Source organism: Schistocerca cancellata, chromosome 5, assembly GCF_023864275.1.
Source record: "Schistocerca cancellata isolate TAMUIC-IGC-003103 chromosome 5, iqSchCanc2.1, whole genome shotgun sequence".
Lineage (NCBI taxonomy): Eukaryota > Metazoa > Arthropoda > Insecta > Orthoptera > Acrididae > Schistocerca > Schistocerca cancellata.
The window spans coordinates 323,048,092-323,076,056 of NC_064630.1; the positions used below are offsets into that span (position 1 = coordinate 323,048,092).

Consider the following 27,965-nt stretch of genomic DNA (forward strand, 5'->3'; position numbering starts at 1 on the left):
TGCAAGACAAACTTTACATCCACGCTGACATGCATCGGAGACCTCGACAATGACAAGCCTGTGAAATGAAATTCCTAAGTAGTATTTGAGGTAAAATGGGGGGATGCAAGAGAGAGAAATGGAGATTATAGGAATGAAATAAGAATAGGGTGTAGAAAAATTTCTGCTACCAGTCACAATAAAAGATTATTTATTCATCACATGACCAGTTTTGAGCTTGTGCCCAAGGCAGCATTTATCAAAAATATATCTGTACTTACATTCAGATGAAGTACCCTTATTATACACTCCTGGAAATTGAAATAAGAACACTGTGAATTCATTGTCCCAGGAAGGGGAAACTTTATTGACACACTCCTGGGGTCAGATACATCACATGATCACACTGACAGAACCACAGGCACATAGACACAGGCAACAGAGCATGCACAATGTCGGCACTAGTACAGTGTATATCCACCTTTCGCAGCAATGCAGGCTGCTATTCTCCCATGGAGACGATCGTAGAGATGCTGGATGTAGTCCTGTGGAACGGCTTGCCATGCCATTTCCACCTGGCGCCTCAGTTGGACCAGCGTTCGTGCTGGACGTGCAGACCGCGTGAGACGACGCTTCATCCAGTCCCAAACATGCTCAATGGGGGACAGATCCGGAGATCTTGCTGGCCAGGGTAGTTGACTTACACCTTCTAGAGCACGTTGGGTGGCACGGGATACATGCGGACGTGCATTGTCCTGTTGTAACAGCAAGTTCCCTTGCCAGTCTAGGAATGGTAGAACGATGGGTTCGATGACGGTTTGGATGTACCGTGCACTATTCAGTGTCCCCTCGACGATCACCAGTGGTGTACGGCCAGTGTAGGAGATCGCTCCCCACACCATGATGCCGGGTGTTGGCCCTGTGTGCCTCGGTCGTATGCAGTCCTGATTGTGGCGCTCACCTGCACGGCACCAAACACGCATACGATCATCATTGGCACCAAGGCAGAAGCGACTCTCATCGCTGAAGACGACACGTCTCCATTCGTCCCTCCATTCACGCCTGTCGCGACACCACTGGAGGCGGGCTGCACGATGTTGGGACGTGAGCGGAAGACGGCCTAACGGTGTGCGGGACCGTAGCCCAGCTTCATGGAGATGGTTGCGAATGGTCCTCGCCGATACCCCAGGAGCAACAGTGTCCCTAATTTGCTGGGAAGTGGCATTGCGGTCCCCTACGGCACTGCGTAGGATCCTACGGTCTTGGCGTGCATCCGTGCGTAGCTGCGGTCCGGTCCCAGGTCGATGGGCACGTGCACCTTCCGCCAACCACTGGCGACAACATCGATGTACTGTGGAGACCTCACGCCCCACGTGTTGAGCAATTCGGCGGTACGTCCACCCGGCCTCCCGCATGCCCACTATACGCCCTCGCTCAGAGTCCGTCAACTGCACATACGGTTCACGTCCACGCTGTCGCGGCATGCTACCAGTGTTAAAGACTGCGATGGAGCTCCGTATGCCACGGCAAACTGGCTGACACTGACGGCGGCGATGCACAAATGCTGCGCAGCTAGCGCCATTCGATGGCCAACACCGCGGTTCCTGGTGTGTCCGCTGTGCCGTGCGTGTGATCATTGCTTGTACAGCCCTCTCGCAGTGTCCGGAGCAAGTATGGTGGGTCTGACACACCGGTGTCAATGTGTTCTTTTTTCCATTTCCAGGAGTGTAATTATGCTGCAGTGACAGTTTTTCCACTCAGTTGCACATTTGTTACCATTTTATGTCCATGTTTCAGTTTTTTTTTTAAATTCTAGCTGTATATTTCACTACTGTGTCATGAACTCGTGATACATACTGTGTTTAAATTCTAACATGTAGGTTATGATCAAAGAACTTAGACATAGGAGGTGCAAAGATGTTGCTCAATAAGAATAGGAAAGCTGAATGGGATAACTGAGAAGAAAAGGTTAAAATGGCTTGAGAGAATGTAAGATGGAAGAATACCAAAATGAATGATGGGAGGTCACATTTAAGGGCAAGAAGGAGACCCAGAGCAAGATGGGTTGACTCAATAAAGACTAGTTTAAGACAAAGGAATAACAGTTACAGAAAATGAATAATGAAAATAGAGGGGAAAGTGAAGAAGTACCATAAATATCCCAATCTGGCCTGGATGGTTCTTGGTATCAGTTCCAGTAATTATGAATTCTCTAACTATGCAGTTTCTCTCTCTCGCTCTCTCTCTTCTGCATTTCGAGACAGATACTGAATTTTCAGGAGATGTTCAATAGTTCATATCAGCTTCTGTTAAGAAAAATTTGAACACATCTCTAATTACTGCTATTAAATACAATGTTTTCTTGGTCTTTTTGGAGGTGTAGAAGATGGACAAACGGCAGTGAGGCAGGCATTCCCAGATAATGGTGACATCAGGTGAGGAGTTCAAGCAGAAATAAGAGAACTTCAATGGAGATGAAGACTGAAAGACAGAAATAGTTGAAGTATAAACATGATACATGACTACAAAGTAACACCAGTTAATGTAATTACCATGTTGAAATAATTATTAATTTCATTGACAATAATTAATAGCTAAAGTATTTCCATCTGTGTAAACAGAAACTTCAAGAACGACAGATGACTTAAATAGGTACATCAGAATAATCATTTTCGCATATGTAATCACAGCTTTTAAACCTCAAGATACGGAAACAAAGAGGGCCCATATTGTTCTCAGGGAACTTTTTTCCATGTGGTTGGTATGTGACCTTACACAGTTTCAACAAAAACTGCTAAGGGCTGTGATGAATAATTTTCTGATCAGCCATATCTTAGACATGTTTAATGGTTGACAAATATGTAGGTCAGGGAAGAAATGGAATATGTTGTGCTCAAAAAGGTGCGCTCCTGTAACTTGCTAAGTAGCAAGGCATTATGCTGCTGAAATGTTCCATCTATAAAAGCAAAAGGTAGGGGTAAAACCTTTTGCACTGAAACTACTTTGACTGAGTAGTTAAAGGCAGGTTACCATGAATACATAATAATTAAGATCCCATGTTTTGTATTTGCATCTTGCTTTTGACATATGTGTTGCTTCCTTCACTTTCGCAAAGCTGCAGTCAGACAGTTCTGCTGCCTTCTAAAGGCTGGCAGTATTGTTCTGAGAATAGGCATTTAAAAACTATCAAGTCAACACACGTTTACACTTGGCCTTATCCAGTTCTTGTATTCTCCTGTGTTCAGGTGTTATTTTTATTTCTCTAGTTTTACTGTGAGTAGTGCTAACAATAGCACTATCTCATTTCAGTTCAAGATAAACATATTGAATCAGGTCATCTGTAGCACTTGTGCCAGACTTCAATCAGATCAAACCTTATCACGTACACACCTCATACAATTAAAGACTGTGATATAGGTGAGTTGTCTATTCCAACAGACTTACAAAATTAATCTACAGTTATAACACACATTGTGCAACTTCTTCATAAAGATACTATGACAACATATTTATCATTCAACAAAATGGTCTATGGTTATAATACCCATGGTGTTACATCCCCCAGACAGATACTTTGTATTTTACATGGTTATCATTCAAGAAATCATCTATACTACAGAAGCATTCACTTACTGTAGTAGCATTTGCTTTTCAGATATCCTTCCAGGTCTGTGTCAGTACTTATTAGTCTTTGGTGACACTTCCCATTCCAGATCTTATTTATAAATTTAATGTTGATGTAATGTGGAGTTTTTTCATGTAGTTTTAACCTGTGGCTAGATAACACATAACTTACTCTATGTCTAGTCTCATACTGAAGCAAGAAGCAGTGGTCCAAAAAATATATACATGCTTGGAATGGACATTAAATTTATCTTTTGAAACGAAGGTCTGCAGTCCTCCCCCCCCCCCCACCCCCCTCTCTTTATCCTTCTCTTTTTTTAGTGCCACCGTGGCTCAGATTTTTCTGTAGTCTATAAGCTTTGAGTAAATCAGTTTCATTATAACCACCACAAAATTATACTATACCTAATTACTGAAACAAAATAAGCATAATGTTGAGTTTTTGTACAGCTCAATCAGTGATAGTGTTCACATGCCCACTCTAATACTAAACGGCTGTGAAAACACACTCGACTTCTTGCCAACTAATAATCCTGAGCTAGTAATGAGCATCAAAACAGATACAGGGATTAGTGAACATAGGGTTGGCGTAGCAAGACTGACTACCGTAACTCTAAAATACTACAAAAATAAATGAAAAATATACTCATTCAAAAAAGCAGATTAAGATTCCTTCATGCCTTCCTGAGAGACAATTTCCACTCCTTCCAAATTTACAATGTACGTATAGACCAGATGGGGCTCGAATTCAGAAAGTAATATTGACAGCAATTGAGATATTTATACAAAATAAATCAACAAGTGATGGAACTGATCCAACTTGGTACATAAAACAGGTCAAAACACTGTTGCAGAAACAATGGAAAAAGCATTCCAAATTTAAACAAATGTAAAATTCCCAAGATTGGCAATCTTTTACAAAAGCTCAAAATTTAGCACACAATTCGATGCGAGATGCTTGTAATAGTTCCCAGCATGAAACTTTGTCTTGAGACCTGGCAGAAAATCCACAGAGATTCTAGTTGTCTGTGAAGTATGTTAGCCCCAAGACACAATCAATGCCTTCTCTATGCGATAGAAATGGAAATACTAACAATGGAAGTGCTGCTAATGCAGAGTTATAAACACAGTGTTCCGAAATTCATTCACCAAAGACGACGAAACAAATATTCCAGAATTCGAATGTAAAACAGCTGCCAACACAAGTAAGTAAGAAGCAGATATCCTCGGAGAAGTGAAGTAACTTGAATCACTTAATAAAAGCAAGTCTTCTGGTTCACACTGAATATCAATTAGGTTTCTTTCAGAGTATGCTGGTGCAATAGCTCTGTACATAATTGTATACAACCACTCACTTGATGAAAGATCTGTACCCAAAGACTGCATGCACAGATCACAACAATAGTCAAGAAAAGTTACAGGAGTAATCCACTAAATTTCAGGCGCATATCATTAATGTCGATATGCAGCAGAATTTTGGAACACATACTGTGTTTGAACATTATGAATTACCTTGAAGAGGACAGTTTCTTGACGAAGCCAACACAGATTTAGAAAACAACGTTCTTGTGAAAACACAACACAACACACAGTGTTGAATGCTGCCGACAAGGGATTTCCAACTGATTCCGTGTTTCTAGAATTCCACAAGGCTTTTGACACTGTACCTCACAAGTGGCTTATAATCAAACTGCATGCTTATGGTCTATTGTCTCTGTTGCATGACTGGATTTGTTATTGCCTGTCAGAGGGCGGTCACACTTCATAGTAATTGATGCAAAGTCACCAAGTTAAACAGAAGTGATTTCTAGTGTTCCCCAAGGTAGTGTTATAGGCCCTCTGCTGTTCCCTTTCTACGTAAACGATTTAGGAGAAAATCTGAGCAGCCATCTTAGGTTGTTTGCAGATCATGCTGTCATTTAACGTCTAGTAAAGTCATCAGAAGATCAAAACCAATTGCAAAATGATTTAGATATATGTATGTTGAAAAAATTGGCGACACATCTTCTAAAGAGACTACTTATGCTGCACTTGTCTATCCTCTTTTGGAGTAATGTTGCGCAATGTGGGATCCTTACCATATAGGATTAACAAAGTAAATCGAGAAAGTTCAAAGAAGAGTAACATGTTTTGTATTATTGAGAAATAGGGGACAGGATGTCATGGACATGGTACAGGATTTGGGGTGGACATCATTAAAACAAAGGCATTCCTCACTGCAGTGGGAAAGATAAAGGTGTTTGTTTTTTCCATGCACTGTTCACAAGTGGAATAACAGGGAATTATTGTGAGGTGGATCGATGAACCCTCCACCAGGCACATAAGAGTGATTTGTAGTGTATCGATCTAGGTGCAGATGTAGATGTGGTTGTAGACATTATATAATACATTCACAACATAAATGAGACTGTTCGGCCTACTCAGTACGCTGTCCACACGATTACTCCACAATATATTTTTATTTCCTAGCACACCAAGGAATCTTACTCAGTTTCAATGTCCAGTTTTTTGACCATATAATGTATTTCATTTACACATTGTGCAGATTGTTGTGTGGTGAAATTAGAAATTTCTGTTTATGCAAAGTTTAATGTAAAATTATTATTTTTGATCCAAGTCTCTGCTTCCCCAAATGTCTTCTCAATACGACAGACTATTGCTGTTAAGTATTCTGTATACAGGGTGGTATTGGACAGAACCTGGCATGGCATATCATGTATATATTACAAAAGTAATAGCGGTCCTAATATTGAACATTGCAGAACACCTAATTGTGCGTAATCCCAATTGCTGTGGCTTGTTGGATCTTGATAACCACTATTCGATACTGCTTTTGGAACTCAGGTTCATACAAATTCTTAATTATTATGTACTTTTTATTTTAATCATATTGGACTGAAGCTAATGAAGAAATTGGATATTGTTTTCCAATTTTTATCATGGATGAATATTTCCATTTCCTCCAAGATGTCCATTTTTCTAGCTCTTCACTGAAGTAAGCTGTACTTTGTGATCATTAGCTATTGCAACACTGTGTCCGGTTTCATCTATATGGTTCACTACAGCTGACTTGTTATGCTTATCAAGTCTGAAACTGTCACTATGTGCTTTAGCTGATTGCGAGATGTCATGCACCAGTTTCTTCCTTAAGTTGTAGGTGACAGCAAAAGTGATCCTGATATCTGTTTTCTTACACAAATTGACAATTTTGTCTGAATTTCACCCTAAATGTGGTATAGTTACATGTGTAGGTTTTTGTTGTTGTTGTTGTTGTTGTTGTTGGTGGTGGTGGTGGTCATGTCAATTTGTTTGCATTTGCTTTTTGTTGTGTGTTGTAAAAGTGCATCTATTTCATGTTCATAATAAACACTGTTATGTGCAATGGGTATGATTGTGTTCATTTCTGTCTTTGTTCAGGCCACCACTTGTTTCTACCAAACAGTGAAGCTTCTTGTAATGTCATGTTTTAAGTGTCTCTTGCAAGTTTATGAACAGTAGTTAATGAGATCCAATAAGCCATAGCAATTGAGGCATCTTAACACACTAAAAGAAGGAAGTGATTTTGTAAGAACAAAGTGAGTGATTACAGTACTTACAATTCTTTATGCGAACAGCAGACCAACAAACAAAATGAATACTCCCTCCTATTAGGTTATCTATCCCTTTCTCCAAAAGATGACAACAGCACATGCCATGACTGTACAGTATAACTTTAATGTCTGTCTGTATTTTTGCTAACTGTTTTTATATTGTCACTGCAGTCAGAACATGAGGTTTACATCTTGAAACATGTTGCTTCATTAAATAATTTAAGTAAGTTAACAAATATTTTGATCAGTAGTGAACACTAAAAACCTTTTCATATTTTTGAAACACTCATGTTTGATTAACAGTTGACATGGCTTTAAATTGAATTTAGGTTTGATAATGATACAAGTAGTGCTGGATGGTCTGATTCTCCTAAATCTAAAATAAATTTTTCTTTTACACTGTAATTGTAACTACACCAGTTGAAACAGTTGTTGTTGCTCTGGTACATTGGTCATAATATAGATTTAAGTCATTCATGGCTAACAGGTTCTTTAAATGTGAATCACATTTGCTATCAGTTCTTACATCTATGTGGAAGTCAGCCATACAACTGCTTCCTTATTCAGTTTTTCTGTTTTTAATTTATGTAACAGTGTTAAATTTACCTAGGAATTACAGAGCTTATATGATACCCTGGGATACTGATGATATGCAGATGTTAAACTTTTTTTAGCAACAGTAGAATTTAAACTTCCTGGCAGATTAAAACTGTGTGCCCGACCGAGACTCGAACTCGGGACCTTCGAGTCTCGGTCGGGCACACAGTTTTAATCTGCCAGGAAGTTTCATATCAGCGCACACTCCGCTGCAGAGTGAAAATCTCATTCTGGAAACAGTAGAATTCTTTTAACACACAATGCTTTTCAGGCAAATTCGTTTATGATGTTTACAGCTACAGCGGTGATTTAAAATCTTTTTACTTACAATACGAAAATGAATTCTTCCTCAGAGGATGATGTCAGCTGTGTGATTTAAGGGGAAATGTCGCACTACAAACAAAATTACAGTTCAATGCTACCAAGTGTAACTGTTATGACATACAATTCAAGATTCCGAGATGAAGTTGCACGTAAAGTCTGAAAGAGTGAGAAAAGGACAACTGAAATGTGCAAAGTCACTGTGTTGCAGCCAAAGTATAGAAAAAGAAATGACAGTGATACAATAACAACATTTAGATGATGATAATATTTTAAATTAGAATGTGATATACTACATCAGATGATAATTTTGGTAACAAGAGAAATCAACATTGTAATGTGAGGCTCGAATTGACATTTGATAGATAAGAAGGGATTATCATTCAGTACTGTTGACATTAGTAGGTCATCAAATGGAACAGTGTGATTTGATGATGTTACAAACTAAAAACAAACATTAAAATGAAAATCTCACTTTAAAAATACCACATGAAGTCAGGGCTGCCATGAATGAGTCTAAATTAGAACACATTTACTTCCTCACTCAAGAAGACAAGTGTGAGTAAATGGTGATAGAACAATTCAAAAACAAATGCTATGTTACATGGCAATGACTGCACCAATGCAGAACAATGAATAAAGGACATGGGTACAACTGGTGAATGGTGAGTTCCTACAAAGCATAAGGAAATTCCACTGTGACCCATTCTTTCTCACAATGTGACAATTTTGTTATCATTGAGAAAAAAATGCTTAGGATGTACAGAAATGAATGTGTGTTATTACAGAACTAAGTTTACATCGCTTTTGGTATGGAGCAATTTCACTCAGTGTTTCCTTTGTGCATCTGTGTTTCATAACACAAGGATGTACTTGACTGCCCCTTCTTTCCACATCCAAATTAAGCCTTTAGCAGGGCCTGGTCACAGAGTTAGATGGTTAAGATGGTCACCTAATGACACAATGCAGTGCCGAATGTACCATGAATATATTCTTCAGAAATGATAACCGAATCCGAGTAAAATCAAGAGAGAATGAGAAGGATATGGCCTGTAGGTATAAGATTTCACCAATGTTACATTACACCATAACAAATGCTCCCAATATAAAACTGCTATGGACTGCAGATATGGTGTGCAGATGTCCTTGACAGTTCCAACCCTCGAGCTGCAGATGACATGTATGTGCACATTCAGCTCTTTTCATACAATTCCATGAAACAACATGCTGTTATTGCACAGGATATAATTTCTGGGCTATTTGTATCTTGGAAGTCACTTGTGTATGTAACCTTGCTTCAAGGTGAACTACATTCAGAAAAATTAACAGTAATTTATCCTGCGTTTATTTTATAACACAGAATGCAATTTTCCTATTTCCCACATTATGTGCATTAAATGCCAATTCAAAATCAATTCTAAAATCAGTTTTTGGTTTTCTTTTACATTTCTTTTACACAATCCTTATAACTATTCTAACTAGTGAACCAAATTGGTCCGTGATTTTATACAGAAAAATTGGAAAATCATCCGCAGTTGGAGGGTTTTCATTTTTTTTTTTTTTTAAATAAACGTCTCAAATGGAGTTGCTCATGGAAGAGATATTTTGTAATGCATGTAGTACAGTTATGATTAATCCAAAATTGTGACATTTGACATTTTCCTTGTGGCACGTTGACAGAGCTCAGAGAAAAAAAATTTTTGAAAGTAAAAGGCTGCAAAAAGCAAGTTCAAGTTTACAAAATGTTGAGAACAGTACTTGAGAGGGGGGGGGATCCACTAGAATACATGCAACCAATGTCTCACACACAGAATATTTTACCACTTTTTTGGAAAATGTGTATTATAATGTGCTTCTAGTCATGTATATCTAAGATTGAATTCCAACACATCAAACCTATGCTTGTATTTCGTAAGCACCCTATATGAGAGGCAAGAAACTGGAGGCACTAGATGCTACTATCAAAGCTTCTACAACATTTGTAAGAGGAGTTCTATGACAGACTTGTTTAACAAAAGGGAAAGTGACAAGCAACATCTTGCCAGTCTGAAAAGACACCACTACTTTTCATGAAGAGCATTACATGAAAGGGAGGATTCTAAAAAATGGCTTCATTCAATAGAAAGAACTTAACATGGGGTCTTCAGTTTCTCCCACCATATTTTATGGCAAAATAATCCACAGATTTACTGCTGGCTGTTGAAGTCTTTACAGCACAATATTTTGGCAACAGATCCTGCCACCCCTTCAGGTATGCTGATGAACTGACTGTACACTCAAAGGGCCACTTATACCCTCACACCACAGCCCTCCATCCCAGTGTTCCATCTATGTCAGTTCAGCTGTACATCTGACAACAACAGAATTGGACCCACTGCACAACAGCAGCTGGCAGTTCACTCGGAGATTATTTTGTCAAACGCAATATACACAGCAACAACGAGGTGAAAAATCTGCTATTTTGGGCTGCAGTGTAGCATAATTATTCCACGTATTTCATGTACTTGCACATTTCAAGATTGCACACAAAATTCCACATATGGCGACATGGCAGCCTATTCATTTTTATGTCCGGATCTCTCTCTCTCTCTCTCTCTCTCTCTCTCTCTCTCTCTCTCTCTCTCTCTCTCTCTCGATATGACATTGTCAAATAAGGAAGAAAGTGAAACCTAGAGGGAGCTGATCTGCATGTAAAAGAATGGAAGAAAGCATCTATGTTGTTCTCCCAGCCAACCTAAACTGAGAAAGAACATATCGCTGTTCAGTTATTACATGGTGGACAAAATAAAACTGGCCCATTAACTGTGCTAAAATAGCAATCTTAATATTATGCAATGACTGTTTTATATATTGATGAGGTTTTTCGGATTGCTTTCCTTCCCAGACAAGTTGAACCTGTATCATCTGAAGTAATGAAAAACTGAGAATACAAATGCCTCAATGTCATCTCATTCAGACATCACTGACAGAACTGAACATGCACAAATAACTATGGAAGCTTTAACTTATATATGACACAAAATTTGTAATGATAATCATGCAAGGTCCTTTTTGATAAAGTTCGGACATCATGAGTTTTAAATTCCACAGTGTTGCAATTTTAATCGGTTTTCTGTAGGCTATCTTTTGACCAATCAGTGCTTTCTGATGTTTACATTTCTTTTGGGAACTGTTTTCTACAGACATCTTTGCTGTTTGGATTCTGTTGCAATGATGTTGTGAAGACACATTTCAAGCTAGAATTTTTTGAGCACCCTGTATTTTCAGAAAAGGGTTCCAACACAAGCCTCACCAGTGCATAAGTATTATTTAAAATGTTCGAACCATAAAGTCATACCTTTTCTTACAGTACTTTGATTTCATCTTCGACAGTTGACCTGTTGTGTATCACAAGTGAGTTAACTCCTCCAAGTGTTACATATAAATTGTGCATCTTTTTAAAATAATCACACTGCATATTCCAAATATCAGCAGAAGCAGTTAGGCTAAATGAAGTACTGAGTGTTGATATTTTATGCATGATAACAGTATTAAAACATTACAGTATAACAATTTAGCCATATAATATGTGCAAGCTTAGTACACTCTTTATTTTATACCTTTACACGTCAATTTGTGCTAGAAAGAGAAAAAATTGCACTTTTTTGAGTGCTATGTACTCTTTTCAGGGAGTTATTTCTATTTTACTTATTTCTTTTAATTTTTCAAAATATTTTAAAATTAAATACTACCCTAAAATATTTGAACAGTTAAACTTGGGGCAAATACAAATATTCAATCCTCTTACTGGGTTGATTCTTTATGAACCAATGTGAGATGCACAAACGAACAACATAGATTTTACAACATTATAATTCTTTAGTAACATATTCCCAAGCAGTAACTTGTGTGCGAGAGCAGATATGGCATTATTATTTGGTTGGAATTGATTTCAGGAAATGCTGAGCAGACAACCAAAGTGTTTCTTGAGTGCAAATGGGTTGACAAGAGATTTGTATTATTATTTTGTGGTATTGCATGTGCTGCCATCAAAGACACAGACTCACAGTCAGAATCCATTTCAGTATCCAGGCCAGCTATGAGGAGAAGGCTGAACCAAAGATTTGGGGCATTTATGACAAAAAAGTGTCTTGAAATATTCTGCACGAGATGAGTGAATAGGTACCTTCCACCACTGTGCAGAAACTGACGGAAGTCAACTGCAGCTCACGGTGATGCTGACACAGCACAAAAATTTAACTCAACAGATTGTACCAGAAACTCGCCCACAGACAACTGAATGTGAGTGAGTGTTGCCAGAAAAATCATCACATTTGTTAGCGGCTAGACACAAGTATACTGTTTCCAATGATACCTCAAAACAATACCCTGTTATGTCCAATACCAATGCAGGCTCCAAAACTGCAGTCACCCCAGTAATCTCTAACAAATCTGTGAACATTACTATGGGACACAATGTAGGACTCCTATAAAAAACAAGCCTTTCACTGTTCAGTATACAGGATGTCCCAGAAATGTTGCAACAAACTACAACAGGTTGTAGAAGATGTCTTGAGAAACAAATCGAGGCTAGCAGCCCACGTACAGAAATGTTATCGAATGACACTACAAAGTGTCAAAATTACTGGCACTGGTGCTTGCCAGTAGGCCACTCTTTCAGCAGCGAATGTGACTTTACACACTGATGGACAATAGGCAGAACATCTCTGTCTGTTGTCTATTATTTAGTGATTGCAAGTGATTGCCACAATCACTATTTGAGAATATGTACCTAGCTGATGTGTAGAAAGGCCTTGTCTACTACGAATTCGATGCTCTGTTGCCTCAGAGGATGATGGTTTCGGGTACAGGTTTTCCATCCACAGTTTATCTTTCTTCTGGAACCCTCTGAAACCCCAGTGTTTTTCAGTAAATACGAGAAGAATAAAATGCAGATGGAAATCTGTGTCTGAAACTGTCATCCAATGAGGCAAGAGAGCTTCAGATTCATACGAGACAAGGCCAGTCTACACAGCAGCTAGCTCCATCTTCTCCACTGGCAATTATGACACTCAGTCATTATCACTGAATAACAAGCAACATTGTGAGACATGTTGCCAACAGTCCAGCACCACAAAAACAGTCACGTTTGCTGCCAAATGGATGGCCTAGTGACAGAAGCCAACACTTAACTGTCACTCTGTAGTGTCATGGGATAACATTTCTGGAAATTAGTTCCTATCCTCAATCTGTTCCTTAAGAAACCATCTACAAGCCTTCCAAATATGTCGTGACATTTCTGAGACAAGCCTTGTAGATGGTCATGTTCATAAACCTATTGCACTTTGAGGCCTTTGTGGAAAATGGAAGCTGACACACTATCATGTCACCATCTAAGTCCACAGCAAAATGCATCAAATTGCTGATGCAGACAGGCCTACAACCACTGCTATGGTTCAGTGTTGAGTGAACGAAGTTACACAATCAAATGTGTGCTAGCAGACAAGATAGCAGTCAACTTGTGCTTTTATCACCTTGACTGCTACAGCATCTGTTTGTTGCTGGAGATGACCCCCTTCTGCCCACTGGTTCCAAACAAAAATTACTGTTACAGCATCTTTCCCTGCATGAGCTAAATGCTATGGTTTGATAAATTCAATTTCGTATCATTCTATATTGTTCAAACTCACATCCTAACATTCTGTCCTTTGGTTTAGCAAGGCACAATTTCACCAACTTTATGGTTCCTCTTTAACAAATGTTTGTTGACTGAGTATATCTGCAGTCTTACTGACTTACTGCTGATACACAGTTTACAAATCCTCTGAATATGGATTCATTCTTTCTGAGTCTTACAATCTACGAAGGGGGTGACCAAGAGAACCGAAATTATTTTTTAAAAGCTATATTTTTTCAAATTATTTGTAAAACAACCTTATACCCTTTAATATACTCTCCATTACAACTAATAAATTCGACCCACTGGTGCTTCCACTGTTTGAAACATTTTTTGTAGTCATCTTTATAAATGGCCAACAGGCCCTCTATCATTTTTTTTTCCTTGAATTCTTAAATGTTGTCAAGTTGGTGTCCTTTCACACTCCTTTTCATGCGCGGAAAGAAGAAAAAGCCACACGGAGCCAGGGCAGTTGAGTAAGGTGTGTGGGGCAGCAGAACTATGCCACTGACTTGACTGTTGCTTTGTTTCTGGGTCGTAACCAGAACATCATTACTCATTGTCAGTAATGACCTTTCACAGAAACTCTGGATCAGTTTAAACCTGTTGTTTCAAAGCAAGACATGTTTCAACTGAACATTCCTTCTCATTGTTAGCCAGGAGCTGAGGAACTAACTTGGCAGCAACCCTTTTCATTCCCAAATCTTCTGTTAAAATTTGCTAAGCCGAGTTCCAAGATAATCCACTAATCTTAACAGTTAATTAACTGCTTGTTGACACTCTGTGAGCACAATCTCTCAAATTTTTCCAATATTTTCGTCAAGTGGGGCAGTTGATGGATGTCCACAATGAAGTTTGCCATCAATCAATATAACACCATTTTTAAATCAAGCAAACCACCTGTACACTTGAGTTTTTGCCTTAGCGTCATCTTGGCAAGCTGTTTTCAACATTAAAACAGTTACAGCAACATTTGCACTTAGTAGACAATAAAATTTCACAGCTGCATGTTGTTCTTTTAAACCTGCCATCATAAAAAATTAAACAAGAACAAAACAGCACTAGTAAAAAAAAAATCACTCTGCATGAACAGAAAAAGCCAGATCGACAACACAGGCACCCCTGAACTGGTTATGGGTTGTGCTATACTTGCCTAGCGGCAGAAATGCAAACTACACAAGCTCCACGCACGGCATTGTTATTCCGCCTTTTTTTTGGGTACCCGCCTCGTATGTTATAATTTGTGAGAATTACAATGCAGGTCTCAGCTACATTGCACTTAATTGACAGTGCATAACTAAATGCTACAAGGAAACCTATCAAAAATACCATATATCTTAATGAAACATAACAGTTTTTATTAAACACAAAAAGATTACACTTCTGGGCTCATTCTACATTTACACTCTTGACACTAAAAGCCAAGATATGATGTATGACAGAAAGAACTTGTATAAAGTAACAGTGTCATTTGTTATCATTCTTATTCAATCACATGAAGAACAACTGCCTTCGAATACGCTTCTGCATGAGACAAAAATTTTTAAATCCCGTTTACATAACAACAAAATCCTCACCTCAGCCTTCACTGCACGTAATTACCCCTCCAGCCTAGTTAAAAAGCAGATTTCCTGGGCCATCACATCAGAGCACACCATTGGTGACTCAGTATTATCCTGGTCTGGATTGTGTTAATCTGCTAATTCAACATAACCATGACTTCCCAAAATAATGCCCTGAAATGAGATCCATTCTGTCTGAAATTTTGCCCACCACACCTAGAATAACTTTTCATCACCCTCTCAATCTCTGCAATATTCTTGTCAGACCCTATGTTCCTACTGCACCCATCTCCCTACCCTATGACTCCTATCCCTGTGAACGCCCCCACTGCAAGACTTGCCCTATGCGCCCTCCTACCACCACCTATAACAGCCATGTAACTGGCAAAACATGTACTATCAAAGGGAGAGCCACCTGCAAAATGACATGTCGTATACCAACTATTATGTAAACACTGTTCAGCCTTCTGCTTCAGCATGACTACCATCAAATTATCAATTAGGATGAATGGGCATAGGCAGAGAGTGTATACTGGCAACTCGCAATATCCTGTTGCAGAGCATGCTCTACAACATGACATTCGTGACCTTGGCACCTGTTTCACCACATGCACCATCTCGATTCTTCCCCAGACACCAGTTTCTCAGAGTCCAAAGGTAGGAACTAGCACTACAACATGTTCTTAGTTCTCGCCACCCATCTGGCCTTAATTTACATAAATTTCTTCCGTCTCAGCATTTCTTCACTGTAACTACTCTTTGCTTCACTCCGTTTTAGTTTTCTACATCTTTCATTGTCTTTCCCATCTATTTTTCACCGCCCCTCCCACCACTGTTATGTACAATGCACTTAGCTTTTCACTCTTATTAACTCATGCATCATGTTTAAGCAGTAATCTCTGTCTGCATATTATCCTGTCTTCTGCCTCTAAGCTCTCAGGTTTCCAAAGCTTGTCCAATGCAGTCTTTCCTTCTCATACCGTATGGTAAGTATCCCATGACCCGCGGTTCTGGGTGACTTTCCCGAAATCTACCCCTTTTCCTAGACCTCTCCAGTCCTTTTCCTTCACCCTTCTTCCTTCCCCTTCAACCCTTCTGCCTGAAGGAGGAGCCAGTGGCTCCGAAAGCTTGCCAATTACAACAGTCTTTTACATGTGTGTTCTGTCGCCGCTTGGTGATTTTTTTATCTATCCAATTAAATAATTTTGTCAATAATTCATTGTTTTCATTGTTATAGTTTATATAAAAAGTTACAGATGTGAAATTACTTTAATTTTACAATGATCTGTTCTATCAGGAACAGTCTTCGTCTTTCAAAATATCTCCTGTATCGCATTATGAGTGTCATGATGCTCTTCTCTCACTAAACAAAACTGTGTCTACAGATAAATCAGTGTGGCACCATGAAACTCTATTCCTAGCAGGGAAAATAATAACTGTAGAAGTTAATTCTGCAATCCTCTCCATTCATTTTATAGCTCAAAATATCTCACAGAGCATTGGCATCTCATTGTGTTGGCCACTATGTTTTAAAATCCCCTCTCCCTCCCTTTCATTTATTTTTTAAAGAATCAAACCTGTATTGGTGATTGGTAACTGTAACTGATTTAATGAGGTCTGAACAATGGAAATAAATTAAATTGTCTCACTTCTTCGATGTACTGATACTGCTGGAATAATATCACTTAAATTCTATTCAATTAAAGCAATGTCAACTGAAGGATTTTCTCACCAATTTCTTGCTTACAATGGGGACATGATACCTAAATGAATGTTTTGTCGACACTGGTAGTTTAAAAAAAAAAAAAAATGAATAAATAAAAAATAAAAGGTGACCAGAAACGGTGAACAATAAAACACAACAAGGCTACATGTGCTGTCTGCAAAACGCTGACTAGGTCGCTGCAGAAGAAATCAATGACCTACATTCAATGTGCTGTTCCAGGATATCTGATGAGAGCAATGTCAAAACATGTAATGTTGGAGTAGTAAAGTCAGCTTGCTTCCAATCAATGATTTTTTCCTCAGCGATCTATTCAGCATTTTGCATACTACACATATTTTTCAACATGGTCACATGCCTCCACAATGACTTCATGTCACAGCTATGTTACCACAAGATTAACAATGAATTCTAGAAGTAAGTTGATATTTTGCAGACAAACAATAACACAGAACACTGGTAATTGTGAGGCAGAGAGGAAAAAGGGGAAGGACTGTTTCCACACACCCCTCACAGGTATCTTCTCAGCTGCCAAGTGTATGTTCAGCACACAGATACCAGTATTCTAAATAATAATGTAATGCAAATTGTAAGTGACCCAGAAGCAAAGGAATCTTCCACAAAGGACTAAAAAGGTTTGTTAATATGTCACATTGTGTTATTTCATAGTTGGTTTTAAAAAAAAGTGACAAACAGAGTTAAATTGTAGTGCATTCATATATTCATATTACCTTTTTATTCCGGAATGTTTGTGCTGGAGGAGGCAGCCTGACCATATCTATGGAAGATGTGGAAGCCACTACAAACAGTGAGTCTTCATGTGCGGAATCATTTATGATAAATGGTGTGGCACCAAATAAATCACAGCCAATACCATCAAAAGTTGAAGTACAAGCAGTATTAGGAAGCAGTGAAATATGGTTGCCTGGAGAGGTTTTCTCTGGTGATGATGAATTACTGCTAGTGCAGGAGGACACTGGGGTTATAGCTTGTGGTACTATTTGGACTGGTGGGCGATTCTTTGGTAAGGGAACAGGAACTGAAAGCAAATCTGTGCCACTTCCTGGTGAGTGCTTGAAACTTTCAAGGCTTCGTACAGGCTTCAACTGCAATAGCAAAGCAAACAGACAAATCACACAAGCTCACCAAAGGAAGCACATACAACATACAAACGAATAAAGCAAAAAAATAAATCTAACCTAAGAATTTCAATTGAACTAAAATCATTCACCTCACCAGAAGTATGAAACAACCCACCACAAACACATCAGCTATGTCTCTGTACATAAATGTATCAAGTGAAATATGCAACAATAGTTAAGGAGTTTCATATACAAGTTACTAATTATTTTCCAGATTTTCTTAGCTCTTCCTTTTACAAATTATGTTATTACATAGACCGAAGACCCTTGTTAGCTAAATGACAAGTTGCAATGTTTATAGCAAATACACATCATTTAGAGATATCTTATTCTTTGTTAAATATTAACTAAGCAGTGTACCATAACATACAAACAGTACAATTTTAACATAATTGAGGAAGCAGCAGAATTATAATTATAATTACTGTGAAGTTAGTTGTCTTAAAGTAGGACATTTAATGTCAATACAATAAGCTTCTATCACCTTCAACTCTTTGCTAATCTACACCCTGACTTGAGCCATATCTAAGAAGAGGAAATCTGTAGATTTGCAGAGGCTTGAGGAAGAGGTGGAAAAGGAGGAGGGGGGGGGATGTTGGAGACCTGCACATATGTTATGATGGAACAATTCACCTTTTTATTTTAAAAAGTTAGTATACAAAATAAGGGGTTCTGCATGGTAACTTTTTTTTTTTTTTTTTTTTTTTTTGCATTTATCTAAGCTTTTACATTCAGAAGGAAATTGGTATTTATTAAATTTTGTATATTAGCAACATAAAATAAAGAAATAGTAAAAGAAAATATTCATTTAGAACAATAAAACAATTTCTACTGATTTTTCCTTAATACTACATATTTTCTCCTATAGTAATTCCATTTTTACATACGGAGGTGGGACAGGTGGGGGAGGGGAGGGGAGGGATGAGAACCACTGAACACTGAAGGTTAATGTAATATACAGTTTTTTCACAAATCCATTGTGGAAACTGCATGTATTATTTTCATTCTGCTTTGAAAATTATTGTCTGTTCTACTGCTCATTTCATTCATATAAGTCAAGTTACTTACTGCTTTTGTACACATTAAGATCTTTTCTGACTAAATACTTTATGCATATGAAATTATTTTTTTGTTTCTATGTTCACTAATTCCACTGGAAGTGGTGCTGTGGTCTTACACCTCTTATAAGGTATTTTCTGCATATAATTATATATTTCAGTACAAGCATTTAGAATGCAAGTTTACTAACAGAAATACAGAGGACATAGACAAGGAATATATCAGTCATAAGAAAGTAATAAAATGTACCACATTTCTAAGCAATAATGTAAAATAAATATTAAGAGGAGTGAAAGGAAACATAATTTTCCTCTCCAGGGGACACCACCACCTTGACAAAGCACTGTCTGTGTGGGTGGAGAGATTTGCATACCCACATGAAGCTGAGGGCTATGCTGAAGGTACAGGACCTACTACTGGAAAGGCCTTAGCTGATGGATCAGACTAAGTGTGTCCCACAATGCCCTGTCTTCCTTAACCACTCCTAGTCCTTACCCAATTCCCTTCCCCAAGCCAAGGTGTGATGCGATCCATGTTGAGGGGTGCGTGGCACATGGGAAGATGTGTCACAAACGGAGTCTTAGGGATACGGGCTACCTCCCTAGTAAGTAGCCTTACACCGCGCGGGGTTTCCATGGTGTGGACCATGTAGAGCTCCAAATCTCGCGGGACCAACATGGGCACGACTGATGAAATAATTTAAAACAAACTGAGGGGCAAACTGAGACCTCAGACACCCAAACATTGGGGTCAGGACTGATGAAATGCATTCCCACTCTGAATCAGGGTCTAGACCTGAGCAAGGAGTGGGAACTGTAACTGAGAAGTAAACCAGATCAAGATTAAAGCCTTGTCTGGGGCCCAGAGGAGGAAACTTCTCAGGGAACAGAAACAAAAGGAAGGAAAAGAATGGCTTCCCAAATATAAGTGGAGGGAATTAAAAGGGCTTGAGCCCAAGACCCCCAATAAGAAACTGTCTCAGGTTGAAGGGGATATGCAGACCCCCTCAACGTCAAAGACAGGTAACAAGAGGATAAGGGAGGAATCTAAGACTCCCTCCTCTCAGGATAAGCGAGTCCAGAAAAAGCCGAGACGAGAAATCGGGAAACAGACCTCTGTTACTGCAGTCTCAGTTTTTAGGATGGTGGATGTCCAAGAAGGCTATTGACTGGTAAGCATCACCTCGCAGCAGGAGGGGGTCATGCAGATGGCCCTCTTTGAAAAGATTGCAAGTGTGTGTGTGTGGGGGGGGGGGGGGGGGGGAGACCCTGGTCCAGGACCCAAATTCAGGAGGGTGGTATAGATATGTTAGACATTTCAGGATTTAAGCTAGCTTCCTACTTCTGCAGAGTAGATATGGATGGAGGAGGAGTTGCCACATCTATTAAAAACTGCCATAAATTCAAGAACATTGACATTAATAAATTCTGCTTAGAGCAGCATCTAGAAGCATGTGCAACAGAAGTAGAGTTCCATAATAGATCCTATATAATAGTAACTATTTACCGAGCACCTGCAGAAAATTATAATCTATTCATAAATCATCTAGAAGCTCTTTTGGGTTTTTATCAGGAAGAAACAAAGAAATTTTGATTGCTGGTGACTTTAATACAGATTTTCTAATGCAATCTTCCAGTAAACATTTACTGCAGTTAGTAATGTTGTCTTTCGATCTAACTCACGCTGTAAACTTTCCAACTAGGATCACTAAATCCTCAAGGACAGCCATTGATAACATTTTTATAGACAAATCAAAGGAACAAAATCATATCATAAAACCTGTAATAAATGGACTATCAGATCATGACATGCAGCTCCTTGTTTTAGATGTAAGTTCTAAGCAGATTATCAAGACTGCAAAATCTGAGTACAGGAGAGTAGACAATCAACCAAAAATTGAGTGTTTCAGAAAACTGCTCAAAGATATGAACTGGAAAGATGTTTATAGTGCTCATGGCATGAATGAAAAATATAACACATTCATGTACAATGTCAGTACCATGTTTGAAAACTGTTTTCCTCTGAAAGTTACTCAAATTAAACAGAAGTCTACAATAAAACCATGGATTACACAAGGAATAAAGATTTCCTGTAAGACAAAAAGGAAAATGTATCTGTTGACCAAGAACAGCTCCAATGCTGATGATTTAGCTAAATACAAGGAATAGTGTAAAATATTAAAAAAAAGTAATTCAGACATCTAAACAAATGCACTCCGAGAAGAATATAGCAATGACAGGGAACAAAATAAAAACAATATGGGATATAGTGAAAGAGGAGACTGGTAGAACCAGAAAGGAACAGGAGCAAATAGCATTAAGGGTAGATGACACATTAGTAACCGAAGGGCATAGTGTGGCAAATCTATTTAACAATTACTTTATATCCATTACTGATAGAATGGGATTGTCAGGATCAGTAAATAATGCCCTTGAATATCTGAAATTATCCTTTACAAATAGCTTCAGGTACATGAATATGTCACTCACTTCACCAAAAGAAATAACTTCCATAATAAAAATCTTTAAAAATGAAGCATTCTAGTGGTTACGATGAAATACCAAAGAAGTTAATTAAGGCATGTTCTGGTGAGTTTAGTACAATTCTAAGTTACTTGTGTAACCAAACAATTATAACTGGGACATTTCCTGACTGGCTAAAACATGCAGATGTTAAGCCTCTATTCAAGAAAGGGGATAAAGAGATACCGATTTCACTTTTGCCAGCATTATCAAAAATTTTAGAAAAAGTAATGTACAGGCAGCTTCTCAACCATCTGACCACAAATAACATATTATCAAGAACACAGTTTGGATTTCTGAAGGGTTCTGATATCGAGAAGGTTATTTACACCTACAGTGAAAATGTACTTAATTCATTAAATAACAAATTACAAGCAACAGGGATTTTCTGTGATTTGTCAAAGGCATTTGATTGTGTGAACCACAACATCCTTTTAAATAAATTAGAATTCTATGGTGTCATGGGCAGTGCTGCAAAATTGTTCAAGTCATATCTCGCTAACAGGAAACAGAGGGTGTAAGTGCAAGGGACTAGTGAATTAAGTCATCAGTCATCATCAGAATGGGAAGAAATTACATGTGGTGTCCCACAAGAATCCATCTTAGGGCCACTGCTTTTTCTTGTGTACATTAATGATCTCTCATCAGTTACACTGCCAGAAGCAGAGTTCGTTTTGTTTGCAGATGATAAAAGTATTGCAGTAAATAGTATGTCAAGTGTAGTTCTAGAAAGATCTGTTAATGATATTTTCATGGATATTAATAAATGGTTTAAAGCCAACTCACTGACATTTAACTTCAAAAAGACTCACTATATGCAATTCAGAACCTGTAAGAGGTTTCCACCCAGCATATGCATAAAGTATGAAGAAGAGCAGATAGAAGAGGTTGACAGTCTTAAATTCCTGGGATTACAATTTGATAATAAATTCAGTTGGGAGGAGCACACCACAGAACTGTAGAAAGGCCTTAACAAACCTATATTTGCAATTCGAGTGTTAGCTGACATAGGCGACACAAAAATGAAAAAGCTTGCATACTTTGCCTACTTTCATTCCATAATGTCATATGGTATAATATTTTGGGGTAACTATTCAAGTCAAACAAACGTTTTCAGAGTCCAATAGTGTGTAAAACGTATTATTTGTGGAGTAAATTCACGGACGTCCTGTAGAAACCTCTACAAAGAACAGGGTATACTAACTACTGACTCTCAGTATATTTACTCCTTAATGAAATTTGTCCTAAATAATATAGCTCTTTTTCCAACAAACAGCTCAGTTCATACATACAATACCAGGAACAAAAACGATCTGCACAAGGACTTAAAAGCACTTACTTTAGTTCAAAAAGGGGTCCACTACTCAGGAACACTCATCTTCAATAATTTGCCAGCAAACACAAAAAATTTAGTTACAAATAAAGATCAGTTTAAAAGGAGCTTGAAAGACTTACTAGTGGCCAATTCCTTCTACTCCATTGACGATTTTTCTAATAGAAACAAATGATGTATTGAATATATTCATACTATTAGTATTGTTATTTCAGCTTAAAAAAAAGTATTGATATGTTCCACATTCACGAGGATCTCCTCAGCACAGATCTATGGAAGGAAAAACTAATATAATCTAATCTAATGTATCTAGATCACATTTTTGTGAGAGTGCATATGGTGGAATGGCTCATGGACAAGGGCCCATGATATCCCCATGGGAGGGCGCGAAGCTCCTGGCCAAGACGGCAGCTGAGCTTCTTAAGACTGCGAAGGTATCAATATGGGTACCTAAGAGCCTTAAGGATGTCTCTCCAAAGACTGTTTGAGAACCCAAAAGTCTTCACAGAGGATTGGATAGTACTCAACCAGAAGGCTGTACCAGCGGGACGAAACCTTCCTTACAAAGACAGCTCTCCCCCTCCTCTGGAAGTGAGGAGACTGATAGAAGCTTGCCATCAGCAAAGCAACCAACTGTTGATTGATTGCGATGCCAATGCCCACAACCTAGTGTGGGGTAGCAAGGGCACCAACACTAGAGGTGAGTACCTTCTTGAATTTCTCTCATCTAACAACTTGGAGGTCCTGAATAGGGGCGATGAACCTACATTCAAGAACAGCAGAGGGGAAGAAGTAATTGGTATAACCTTTGGTTCCATGATGGGCAGCTACGTCAAACATTAGCATGTGGCGTTAGAGCCATCCTCCTTGGACCACATGTATATTAAATTCACGGTTCAAATGAGAATCAGACAGACCACGGCCAATAGGAATCCCAGGTAAACAGACTGGGAGACATATAGGAGGGTAGGAGGGACCTTGACTTAAGCTTATCGGAAATTAAAACCTCGATAAGGAATCCAGTAGAGTTTGAGGAAGTAGCAGAGGCTGTAACCTCTGTCATAGTGACCTCATACCAGGACAACTGCTCAGTCACCAAGAATTCCACAAATAGGAGTGTGCCTTGGTGGAACAACTTGGAAACGCAAAGAAGACCCTTTTGAGACGTACAGGACAATGGGCAAAATATAGTGAGGCCCTTGTCAACTACAACCTTGCAATTAGACAAGCAAATGAGGCATCCTGGAAGACATTCTGTGAGGAAAGGGAGGGCACAGCTGCTCAAGTCAGACTTCACAAAATCCCCACTAAAGTACCAACTAATCCAGGAGGTACGTTGAGGAAGGAGCATGGGGAATATACAAGACAGCACTTGAGACACTGGAATTGCTCCTCAAAACTCACTTCTCTCAATATGCTCTGGCGGATAACACAGACCAGAATGTGATCCCTGACAGAAAATGGTTCTCAAGCATTCAAAGAGAGAACTGGGAATTGGCCACGATTCAGTAAAATCCAATGGGTGGTGGAAAGATTCCAACTGTTCAAGCCACCTGGACCAGATGGAATCTTTCCAGCTCTCCTGCAACAAGCAGGAGAGAATCTTATACGAGTCCTATGCAGGTTATTCAGTGTTAGCCTAGCAGCAGGAATCATTCCCAAAGCCTGGAGGGCAGTGAAGGTTGTCTTTATTCAAAAGCCAGGGAGAACTGGTCATACCAAAGCCAAGGATATGAGACCAATCTGTCTGTCCTCCTCCATTCTTAAAACACTGGAAAAACTGGTTAATGTACATGTTGGGGAGAGGAAGCTAACTAGGGCTCCTCTCCGTTCAAACCAACAGGCGTATCAACCAGGTAAATCATGTGAGACAGCTCTCCACCAACTCATTGGGAAGGTGGAGAAAGCACTTCACTTTCAGGAAATAGCCCTCTGCATCTTCCTTGACATCAAGGGGGCTTTTAGTAAGACAACCTTCGATTTCATGGTTAGGGCAGCAAAGGTGCATGACCCAGGGACCACTATATGTAGGTGGACTAGGGCCATGCTCAATGGAAGGAAGGAAGGCAGAGACCGCCATGATGAATAAGGCAGAGACCGCCATGATGGTAATTAACACCACTAGAGGTTGTCCACAAGTAGTAGTTTTGTCCCCTTTATTGTGGAATCTAGTGGTGAAAGAACTATTGAGGAACTAAATTCCAGACAATGCTTTTGGCAAGGATATGCAGATGACCTTGTCATAGTAATACTTGACAAATTTACTGACACAGTCAGTGCATTAGACGTTGTGCGAGATTGGTGCAGGAAACAGGATCTAAGGCTTAATCCTAAGAAGACTGTTGAGGTACCATTCAAGAAGAAGCATATCCAACACTCAAGCTTTTCAATGAAACTCTAGCTGTGAAGGGGATAGTGAAATATCTAGGGGTAACCTTAGATGAGAAAACTAACATCGACCCCTCACATTAAGAGCATCTGCTCCAAGGTGAAAGGTACTCTAGTGTGTACCAGAAGAGCTTGTAGCAAAAACTGGAGCCTACGGACCAGAGGTATGCACTAGATATACACCACAGTGGTTAGACCTAGGATCCCTTACAGCCCCTTAGTGTGGTGGAAGAAAGTAGAACAGTAGGTTGCAGCTAAGGAGCTTGCTAAAGTGCAGACATGCATAACAGGCGAAATTAGCAACACACCAACCACTGGGATGGAAAACATGCTGGACATGCCTCCATTACACCCTTGGGTCAAGATGGAGGCAGCAACTGTTGCATACAGACTCAAAAATTGGTAAAAACTGGATCTCTTTGGGATATCCAGAATCACACACTAAAATAGTGAGTGAGTTAAATATGGCAATGATGGGTAAATGCTGGCCGACTACATAACAACTCCCAACTGCTTCAACAAGCCTTACAATATAATAGTTGGAAGCAGGGAGCAGTGGGAAAAAACAGTTTGACACCATATTGGGGACATTGTCTAGTTCACTGATGGGTTGAAATGTCGAAATTAGGTGCTGGGGCCTGAGTGTACAGGGTTCAGCCAAGACTGGAGGGCATCATCTCTCTAGGAAAACTGGCCTCGGTATTCCACGCCGAAATCACTGCAATCAGGGTGAATGTGGAAGAGAATGTGTGTATGTGCTACAAAGACCATAGCATCCACATCTATTCTGACAGCCATGCAGCCCTGAAATCATCGGCAGCTGTTGCAAAAAGATCTAAGATTGTTGCAGAATGTTACAGGGTTCTAGTGGAGCTAGGGGGGGGAGAGGATGGTGGGGAGGGGGAGAGGAAGGCGCGGAGGGGGATAGGAAGGCGGGGAGGGGGAGACGAAGGCAAGGAGGGGGAGGGGAACGTGGGGAGGGGGAGGGGAACGCGGGGAGGGGGAGGGGAACGTGGGGAGGGGGAGGGGAACGCGGGGAGGGGGAGGGGAACGCGGGGAGGGGGAGGGGAACGCGGGAGGGGGGAGGGGAAGGCGGGAGGGGGAGAGGAAGGCGGGAGGGGGGAGAGGAAGGCGGGAGGGGGGAGAGGAAGGCGGGAGGGGGGAGAGGAAGGCGGGAGGGGGGAGAGGAAGGCGGGAGGGGGGAGAGGAAGGCGGGAGGGGGGAGAGGAAGGCGGGAGCGGGGAGAGGAAGGCGGGAGGGGGGAGAGGAAGGTGGGAGGGGGGAGAGGAAGGTGGGAGGGGGGAGAGGAAGGTGGGAGGGGGGGAGAGGAATGTGAGGTAACAAAGATGTGGGGGGACATGAGGGATGGGAATGAGTGAGGGAGAGAAGAAGGTGGTTGGGACTGAAGAGGGGAAGATGGGATGGGAGAGAGAAGGCAGTAGGGACAGAGGGGAATGCAGAAGGGAGAGAGGGTAGGTGGGTGGGTGGGAGCGTGTGATGGAATGACAGAGTAGGAGCGAAAGATACAGCAAGCAAAGGAACCTATAGTTACTTTACTAGGGCTGTTGTTTGGCAGTAGGATTGTGTGCTGTCGTTTTTCCAGCACTGATTTGTAATGCAACATATGAACGTATGTCTTATACATGTAAAACAATGACTGTACTGACTACAAAGTTTTATTTTTATTGTAAAAATCAGATCTGTTAACTATGTCCTGTAATTAAAATTCTGCCAGTTGTTCACTTTGGTACTTTTTTAAAACAGAAACACACACTTTGCTATCATTTAAATGTAGTCTGTATGACAAAAGGTGTAAATTCTCTATAAGCTTGGTTTTGGTTGAGCAATTCGAAGTAGCAAGACACACATCTCATTCCACATTCACTCTGATAGTCCAAAGAACAGTTCAATTATATACTGTCATTTTATTAGTATATTTGAAGAAGATAGCAAAATACCACTTATTAGTACAGTACTTGACATCCTCTACTTTACCAACAGCCATTTTATAGTAATTAAACAAGTTTAGATGCTACTTTCTTGATAAATGATGATGGTGATTATGTGTTTAAAGGGACTAAGGTACTGCATCATCGTCCCTCAATTTCATGACAGAATCATGTTAAAAGGTAAAAAGTGGAAAAAGTGGGGTCTTGGCTGCTTCAACTACACTCCTGGAAATGGAAAAAAGAACACATTGACACCGGTGTGTCAGACCCACCATACTTGCTCCGGACACTGCGAGAGGGCTGTACAAGCAATGATCACACGCACGGCACAGCGGACACACCAGGAACCGCGGTGTTGGCCGTCAAATGGCGCTAGCTGCGCAGCATTTGTGCACCGCCACCGTCAGTGTCAGCCAGTTTGCCATGGCATACGGAGCTCCATCGCAGTCTTTAACACTGGTAGCGTGCCGCGACAGCGTGGACGTGAACCGTATGTGCAGTTGACGGACTTTGAGCGAGG

General features: G+C 39.8%; 1 protein-coding gene across 2 annotated transcripts in view; it reads right to left on the reverse strand.

Annotated features, from left to right (window-relative positions):
• LOC126187376 (DENN domain-containing protein 1A-like) overlaps positions 1–27,965 on the reverse strand; it is a 286,790-nt gene that overhangs the window by 11,556 nt on the left and 247,269 nt on the right. The window contains exon 13 of one of the 2 annotated variants that reach the window (XM_049928423.1): positions 17,784–18,158. The exons of the other annotated variant lie outside the window; for it this stretch is intronic. Coding sequence (XP_049784380.1) covers positions 17,784–18,158 — 375 coding nt within the window. The remainder of the gene's footprint in view (positions 1–17,783; positions 18,159–27,965) is intronic. 2 annotated transcript variants of the gene reach the window in all.